Raw genomic sequence first — 9,929 nt, forward strand, 5'->3', positions numbered from 1 at the left:
TTGTCCTTGACTTTCATTCTTGACTTTTATGTTATTACAAGAACAGCCAAAATCTGGTCTTCCAAGTCTGATGAAGAGACGTCCAAGACCCCTGAGAAGAACTACACGAGCTGACTGTCAAACTGTCAGAATAACAACATGTGGACAGAGGACAGTGGAGACAGAACTAACATGTGGACACACAAAGAGGACAGTGGAGTGAAGTGAAAGTTAAATACATAGATATTGTAACCCTGATTATTGATCTGACTAGAGCTGGTTTTCTGATATTTATATGACATCATACTATAACATATGACATCATACAAACTCTGAACTACTGTGACTGCTCTGGAACAGTTCCACAGAGGAGGAAACACTGGACGACTGGGACTGTGTGTTCTCACTGACTCAAACAAGTTTAAATGTTGCTTAGTACATGAGCAGAATTATACTAGTACAAGTACATGTTTCAAAATCTACTCAGTTACACTTGTGTAGTACTTGTGTATGTAATTAGATACTTAACACCTTTGCCATAACGTCTATGGAAATTATATTTCTAAGTTGTGTTTATGAGTTAAATTCCCACACCTCTGTAGTGTGTGGGTGTGATCATCAGTATAATTAATGCTCTTCCTGAGCCCCTTCTACATAAAGTATACTCTTCTGTATGTACACTGTGTATGCAGGGCGCAGCAGTGGGCAGTATAATGTGTATATGTGGTATAATATACCATAGTATGTATAGTTCTTACCTGTGAGCAGCCAGCTGGGCAGGCAGTGGTATAATGTGATATAGTATACTGTATGTGTACTGTACATGTTGTTCTCACTGGTGATGAGTCAGGTGGGCAGGAGGTGGTATGGTGGTATAATGTGGTATAAGTACTGCAGTATAAGTACTCTTGTATGTATAGTCTCACCGGTGACGAGCCAGGTGGGCAGACGGTGGTTGAGCTCGGCGCGTTCGTCGATCAGACTCTCTTCTGTCATCACCTCAAAGTTCAGGATGAACATGATGACCACGCCATCCTCATTCTTCACCGGCACCACGTCCACCATGCACAGGAAGCACTCACCTGCAGGGGGCAGCACAGAGCACACAGAGAGACATCAGAACAGGATATTTACAGGTTCATCAGTAGTAGTAGTAGTACAAGTAGTAGTAGTCGTACACTCAATATTCACCTCATTTCGACAGCAGGTTGATAAAATATAACATGCTTAAAGGTTCACTGTGTAACTTTTGCTTTGGAGGATGTGATTGCTCTGCCTGGAATGTTCCACAGTATGACTTTAAACAGCTCTACCTTACATTTTGTGTGTTTTTATAACTCATGAAGATAGATTTAATGCCATACTGTGAAACATTCCAGACAAAGTACTAACATCTCCATGGAGAGAAGCATTTGAGGGATCCCCAACAGAAAAGTTACACAATGCACCTTTAAATTCAGACATATAGAACCAAACAAATGACTGCCTTCAGTTTATGTGTGAGCACTTTTCACCATTCCAAAGATTATGTTTGGAATTATAACTGAGCTACTTTTCTATCACTCTGAAACACATTTACTCATAATACCACAATAAAGAACAGAAACTTGTAAGTGTGTAAACTGTCAGATTCACTGGAAAACTGTTCATTAGGCCTCATTAAACCCGTCCCTCCCTCTGCTGGGGAAATGTGCAGTGTGTAATCAGCTCATGAACAGAGCTGAGCCGCTGTGAGATCAGACACATGTGAAGCAGGTGGGCTGTGACAGAACACACACACAATCTGTATCACCCAAGAACCACACAGAGACCACACACTCACAGATAATACAGTATTTATACAGTAGTACTCTGTGTATGTGGAGGGAAACTGCAGAATCAGAAATGTTACACTAAATTAACTTTAAGCCTTGTTATAATGTTATTCCCTCAAAAACAGACCTGGAGTTGTGTTTTGTTTCAATCACACATGTTTGAGTAACTCTTTATTATTACTATGTCTACATCTCCAAAGCTCAAAATGCTCTGTTCCACCTTGTGATGTCATGAAGCTGTTGATTTCATGTTAGTGAACAGCTCCTTTTACCTTTCGTTCAGTAGAGATTGGCAATTCCAGGGCTGAAATCATCCAAATCAAAGTGCATGGAGTTTAAAAAAGTTCTTCTCTCAAACAGTTTTCATGTGTGAATAAAACAAAACACAACTCCAGGTGTTTGTGATGACAAAACAGTGTTATAAAACATCATAATATGGGCCGTTAAAGTTCATGTTCATGCGAAACAATAACATAATAGACACAAGTAGAGGTCTAGAGAAGTTAAACATAGTGCACCTTTAAAAATACACTTTTTCTTGAGCTAGACTTTTTGCATGTATTATAAATAATCATATAAATCAGATATAATCAGATATTTTCAGAAGACTTCTACGCTCTTGGTTTAAACTCATTCAGTAACAGGTCATGTGTCAGGGTGGGAGGGTCCTGATCTCTGCTTTGGGATTATGAAGATCACTCAGATTGTATAATCTCTTGGAAAAAAAAAAAAAAAAAAAAAAAGTTTTCTTCTCATAACAAAAATACATTTCTCACTCTCTAACTAGTCGTTTGTACTTAAATATTAAAAGTTGTAAATATTAAATATTAAAGTAAATTCTAATATATTTACAAAAGTAACTGTGGGATTAAGAATTGACATAATAATATAAAATGCACCACTTTTTGTTGTTGTTGCTTTTTTCAGGCACGCTTTACACACTTGATGGACTACTGTAGCCACAGCTGCCCCAGGGAACGACTCACCACCACCACTCACACACACACTGCACTCAGACTAGGTAATGTGGGTCAAGTGTGTTGCCCAAGGATACAATGACAGTTTGCACTAGACTGGCGCTTTTCCCCACTGGTCTCCCATCCCAGTACTGACCAGACCCCAAACCCAAACTCCGGCACTGGTAAAGTGTGATAATGTTTTTCATATTCCTGTTAAATCAGTATCTACAACATTTCAGAACAAAACCTGAGAAAACATGACTTTTCCTCTCTCTTCTATCTCATAAACCACATTCCACAATCTGAAAACCACCACTACACTGTGTAATTACTCTATTTACCTTAATAAACTCAAAAATGGGGACCAGATTTTGAAATACTATTCCAGTGCATGATTTTGTTCATAACGTATATATATATATATATATATATATATATATATATATATATATATATATATATATATATATATATATATATACGTTATATATATATATTCCACAGGGTTCTCACAGTCATGGAAATCTTGAAAAAGTCATGGAAATTGAAAATATAATTTTCCAAAGCCTGGAAAAGTAATTTTATTTTAGTATCTCTTTCACACAACTCCAGCGTTCTGTTAAGTTGTCATTAGGCTGTTCTGATTATTTCTAACCCAAAACATGCTCCAGGTCTCCAGAACAGTTGACAGTCAAGGTCAGTTAAATACAATCAATCAATGAACCTGTCCAGGGACGACAGGTGGAAATGATCACTCGTGCTACAACCTGATACAAGCATCTCTCCTGTTAAGGTTCATGTAAATTGTGCACTGTTCCTGTCTCATTAAATAAATAAATACATTTCTGAACGTTTGCGCCTTTTGATTAAAAGAGACGACAATAAATGCACTGAGAGGATTTTGAATGTTCAAAAAGTATAATCCCAAACCATAAGGTGAGTGGAAAGATTTCACATTTCATATTTAGATCTAAAGTCTGATCAATTCTACACATGTAGGTGCTGTAAAGTCATGGAAAATTCACTTTAGCTCATGAAAAAGTCATGGAAAAGTTTTGAAATGTTGTCAGTTAAAAGAGTGGGAACTGATTCCAGCTTGGCCACCAAAGTTGATGATTTTCAGTCCCGAAGTATAAGTTTAACTGATGCAACCATCCCAATCCTAATACAAGAGGCGGCCTGAACTTTGTATTTGTCACAGAACCAGGGGAATATATCAGCTCAAAATTTTAATAACACCAGACAGAACCAAAACAGACGACCTAAAGAGCCATGAGATGTGTTACAATGATCACACACTGCTGATACAGATGGAAAGATTTTGTTTAGTGTAACTTTGGAATCTATGAATCACCTAAAACTGAATGAATCTGTATCTGGAAGTGATGGAACAGTTTCAGATATTTGCAAGAGCATCTTTCCATTTGTCTTCTGTTATGGTTATGTCAAGATCTTCTGACCAGGCCTCTCTAACACAATTACACAGGTTGTCTAAATACAATACATCTCTCCCCCATCTCTCCTTCATCCCTCCATCTCATCCCTCTGTCTCTTACCTGATCATGTGCAGGGGTCAGACTTCAGAGGAACAAACCGAAACACTCCTGTCCAAAACCAAACTACGTCCTCTCCTACTCTCCTATCCCCTCATCCCTCTTTCCCTCTCTTTCTCCTCCTCCCTCTTTCTCCCTCTCTCTCTGTCATCTGCCTCTCTCTGGGCCCTAAATCCGATTGGTCGGCCAGCGTAATCCCAACACGGAAAATATGAGAGAAAAGCAGAGGGATTACACCATCTGGTCTTTTCTGAGCGCTCGTGTGTGTGTGTGTGTGTGCGGCACTAGGGGGCGCTCACATTCATTCACAAATAACAGGGAGGCTCATTCATGTGTGCGTGTGTGCGTGTGTGTGTGCGTGTGTGTGTGTGTGTTGTAATCCAATCTCTAAAATAGGGCAAAACACATTATAAATAGACGCATGTGGAAAAAACTAAATAATTAAACACAAATATAAAAGTTTTCAGTATTTCAAATGTTTTTCATGTTTCACATTTGTTCAAATATTTATTAAAAATGTATTTCTTTAAATATGTATATACATATTTTGTATTATGAAGCCAAAGTATCACAAAAACAAACAGTGGGTGCTCCATGTCACTTTTAATGGACATACTAATGCTTCACCTGAAATATTCCACTTCATTAAATGTGTCTATCCACAGAGTAAACAATAGAGAGTTAAAATTTCAGGGTAAAATATTTCAGAGTTGTTTTTAACACAAAAAGTGTTATTTTAACTATTTGAAAGTTAAATGGGGATTGGAGTTGGGGTTATTTGCCACAGTTGATATGGTTGAAGATAATTCAGCTTCCCCTTTTGTTCATCCAACTTCAGCTGGTGTTAATTCAACTTTGACTAGTGTGAATTCAACTTCCCTCAGTGTTAATTTGGCACGTCCCACCACTACTTCAAACTCCCGCAAGAGAAGACCAGTTTGAATCAGTTTTGCACATAATTTCATCTTAAATTAACTAAAATAAGGTGTAAAAATAAAACACCTCTTTGTGTTGTTTAGTTAAGTCAGGATAACTCTACAAAGTGTTATCCGTTTACTCTCAAAATGTTAATATAACTCTTGATTTTAAAAGTGATTCTTTGAGAGTCAGTTTTAACACTTCACTTTTTCTTGTGTATCTTTTGCATAACTACAGATATTTGTATTGATACTTTGTGGTGACATCATCCTGGGGGTGTTCTTCATGTATGTGTATGGTGGAATGTTCAGCAGTTACCATGACGACACAGCCAAAAAAGTTTTAAGATAGTCTACAAACTCAAGAACAAAATACAAAAGTGATTTAACATTTTCAGGAGTCTGATCAGTCGTTCATAGTTCTGTTTAGGAGTTTGATTTTCAGCTAAAAGTTGAGAAAAACTCATTGAAAAAGTGTCATTCCCCTGAGCTCCCGATGTGACGCACGGTGTTTACACCACTGTAGTGGTTTTACAAAATATATTTTGGAAGGACATCAGAAGTTTATTTTGACACCACATGTTTATTTCATGTTTTTCCCCTGATAAAATCTGGAGACTCTCCACTGACACTGCAAAATCAGAACTCCAACCTATGTTGAGCAGAGTAATGACATCCACTGGACTCGTGTATGTCACTGCTGGAGTGGACTGTCAGACTGGTTAACATGGAGAGTGACACCTGCTCGTGTGCTGCTCGTGTGCTGCTCATGTTCTTATGAACTGTTACACTTTGATGTAAATTGGAGGTAAATCAGCTCAGATTAACGTCTCACAAAGCCTCAGACAGAACATGCCTACAGTTAGCATCACAGACTGTTGATGATCAGCTGCAAAGTATCTGCTCAAAAATACAGAGAAAAACATGAAACTGTGAGCGACATCACCTCTCCACAGAACGTCCTGTTATTCACCTACTTGTACATACTGCGGGACATAATGTGGGACATAATGTGGGACATACTGCGGGACATAATGTGGGACATACTGCGGGACATACTGCGGGACATACTGCGGGACATACTGCGGGACATACTGTGGGACATACTGCGGACATAATGTGGGACATAATGTGACACATACTGTGGACATAATGTGGACATACTGTGGACATACTGCGGGACATACTGCGGGACATTTCAAACAAAGCAATCTCGGACACAAGTGAATGGACCCCATAAGAAACGTTGAATATTACAGATTTTAGAGTCTTATTACACAGTATTTTAATAAAGGAGAGTACTTTTTCCATGATCCACCACTATCTTTACTGATCACACCGTTGGCTGCTGTCACACACACACACACACACACACACACAGCACACACACTCACAGCAGGATTAAACGTCAAAGGGATTCAACTACTCTGTTTAATTCACTCTTCACAGTGCCCCTATAGTGTGACAGTGTGACCCTACAGTGACTCTTGAGTGTTCACTTCACTGTCCTCGTTTACACTGTACACACACAACTCACACACACTACACACACTGTCAGGTCAACGCACAACTTATGCTCAGTTTATATAATCTCTAACCAGCAGAAATGTTCAGATCCGTTCCAGCGCTGGTTGTTTTGGTGAGGCTGAAGCATTTTTGGTGCTGACCAAGACTCGCTCAGATAAAATAAAGTCTCTAAACTAATCTGACCCTGAACTAAACTGACCCTGGCCACGTTTACATGATGTTTTTAAATCCTGAATTAATTGTTCTGAATTAAAATACTTTCCTTCGAGTTTACATGGAAGTAATAATTCCAAACTGAGGTTTACATGGAAAACTCATTAAATGGTCTTTATGTGTCTTTATATTTAATGTGGCTCAGTGTCTGGGGTGGGGAAGGTTCTGATTGGACAAGGACACGAATGTATTTACGTCGACCCAAAGAAAACACACACTTCAGCTGCTACTGACTTTTCTGTCATCTCGGTTTGTCGTTACTCCATGGACACAAACATGATCCAAACTTTTTTCACAGTCGTTCCGAGAATTGTCTCATCACACTTTACGTCTGTCAGCTGAGGAGGAGAAGGGAAGAGTGTCAGAGAAGGAGGAAGAAAACAAACTGATGAGTGTGAGGCTGTTCTAACCTCAGCCCACTCCCACATCCCGCTCACAAATCCAAAGAGACATGGATCAAAGTCCGAAGTGACGATTGGTGGAGCCGGATAGAAGGACGACCCAACAAATACTTTTTAAGAATCAGAATAAACCACCCACTTACTTCAGAATTAAGTTTAATTCTAAATAATCATTTTCATCAGGAATTAAGTGTTTACATGCTCTTTTTAAATAAGGTGTAAAGACTCATGTGCCAGTGTCGTCAGTGCACTGCTGCTGACATCTGTGAATGTTCACATATATCCCACTTGTGTCGGTATATGTGATACTGAACAGACACATTTCTATTGTGTTGAACTATAGTGGAAAGATGCAGTAGTCTGTGTAATCCCTCAGTGGTCCAGGATCCAGACTGAAGGAGAAATTCACTTCTGAAACTGGACTGAAAGTTTTTGACTGAAGAAGTTTCACAGCTCATCCAAACTACTTCTTCACTTCTGATGAAGTAACAGTAGTAATAGTAGCAATAACAGCAGTAACAGTAGTACTAACTGTTAGTAATAATAGTAATAGTAGTAATAGTAGTAGTAGAAATAGTAGTGGTAGTAATAGTAATCGTAGTAATCGTAGTAATAGAAATAGTAGTTATAGTAGTAGTAGTAATAGTAGTAGTAGTAGTAGTAGTAATAGTAGTAGTAGTATAGTAGTAGTAATAGTAAGTAGTAGTAGTAGTAGTAGTAATAGTAGTAATAGTAGTAGTAGTAGTAATAATAGTAGTAGTAGTATATAATAGCAGCAGTAGTTGTTGTAGTAGTAATAGTAGTAGTAGTAGTATATAATAGTAGCAGTAGTTGTTAGTAGTAGTAGTAGTAGTAGTAGTAGTAGTAGTAGTAGTAGTAGTAGTAGTAGTAGTAGTAGTAGTAGTAGTAGTAGTAGTAGTAGTAGTAGTAGTAGTAGTAGTAGTAGTAGTAGTAGTAGTAGTAGTAGTAGTAGTAGTAGTAGTAGTAGTAGTAGTAGTAGTAGTAGTAGTAGTAGTAGTAGTAGTAGTAGTAGTAGTAGTAGTAGTAGTAGTAGTAGTAGTAGTAGTAGTAGTAGTAGTAGTAGTAGTAGTAGTAGTAGTAGTAGTAGTAGTAGTAGTAGTAGTAGTAGTAGTAGTAGTAGTAGTAGTAGTAGTAGTAGTAGTAGTAGTAGTAGTAGTAGTAGTAGTATGTAATAGCAGCAGTAGTTGTTGTAATCAGGACATGTTGGTTGTTGTTGTGTTGTTACTGAGGTAATCCCTGTTTGAATGGACCAGACCTTTCAGCTGTTCAGGTCAAATACACCTCCACTCTTTCTCTCTCTCTCTCTCTCTCTCTCTCTCCTCTCACTTTTCCTCTCTCTCTCTCTCTCTCTCTCTCTCTCTCCTCTCACTTTTCCTCTGTCTCTCTTCTCTCTCTTGTCTCTCCGTCTGTAATCTGTTCCAGCGCTGCTGTGTACAGAGCCTGAGGATTAGCGTCGCACTCACAGTCAAACATCACAGCAGCAGACGCACTATTGTCACCACTCGTCACATGTGCTCACGATCTGTCCGCGCTCAAGTTTAACACTGCACATTTCTCTGATCTGACCAAGATTTTAAAAATTATATCAGGTTATTCATCTTGTTTTCAGATTTATGATCCACTTACTAGTTCAGAGACTGTTTAATTCTAGTCTAGAGTTTGTCTGAATGATTTAATTTCACTATTTTAAGCTATTTTCTGATAGATTTAAGTGTTTATATCTTATGGCCAAGCTTTTTCGCAGTGCACCTCACTACCAGGGCCAAACAGGACTACATTTTTTATTAAAAGGGAGCTGTTTTACTTCTATGATAGGCAGGAACAGTTAGTAACGCCGTAATAGAACAGTAATCCATTAGAAAGCAACAACATCTCATATTTTTTCATGATTTTGGATAAGATTTGTATAAGAGACATGTTATTTTTTTAATATTTAATGTGCACAAGAAACACATTTTAGATTTTAGACAGGAGATACACTGGGGACGGACGCAGGCAGGTGAATAGTATAATAAAGTGAAACCCCTGTAGGATTTTGACTATCTGATCATTGTTTCTCATGTCATTTACTTTTATTATATATTGCTACATATTCACTTTCTTTTAAGGTATTTTGAGGAATGTTTTGATGGAGAACGACTTGGTATTTTGTGTAAATCTTGTCAATCTTGTCAATGACATTTTTACTTTTATTTGAGCAATATTTGGTCCCTGTATCTGTATTTTTGCTTAAGTAACAGGGACTGTGTGTGACTGAGCTGTGTGACTGTGTGCATGTGTGTCTATGAGTTGTGTGCTTGTGTGTTTGTGTGCTTGTGTTGTTGTGTGTTGTGTGTTTGTGTGTTTGTGTGCTTGTGTGTTTGTGTGTTTGTGTGTTGTGTGTTTGTGTGTTTGTGTGTTTGTGTTTGTGTGTTTGTGTGTTGTGTGTTTGTGTGCTTGTGTGTTGTGTGTTTGTGTGTTTGTGTGTTTGTGTGTTGTGTGTTTGTGTGCTTGTGTGTTGTGTGTTTGTGTGTTGTGTGCTTGTGTGTTTGTGTGTTTGTGTGCT

At 38.2% G+C, this 9,929-nt stretch overlaps 1 protein-coding gene across 1 annotated transcript in view; it reads right to left on the reverse strand.

The window, feature by feature from the left end:
• The window catches only part of kcnh2b (potassium voltage-gated channel, subfamily H (eag-related), member 2b), a 620,615-nt gene that overhangs the window by 257,213 nt on the left and 353,473 nt on the right, over positions 1-9,929 (reverse strand). The window contains 1 exon segment of the mRNA XM_055150833.1: positions 906-1,061. Within this exon segment, the coding sequence (XP_055006808.1) occupies positions 906-1,061 (156 nt within the window).

This window comes from Boleophthalmus pectinirostris, unplaced genomic scaffold (assembly GCF_026225935.1).
Source record: "Boleophthalmus pectinirostris isolate CB_2022bp ecotype Guang Dong unplaced genomic scaffold, ASM2622593v1 HiC_scaffold_15, whole genome shotgun sequence".
NCBI lineage: Eukaryota > Metazoa > Chordata > Actinopteri > Gobiiformes > Gobiidae > Boleophthalmus > Boleophthalmus pectinirostris.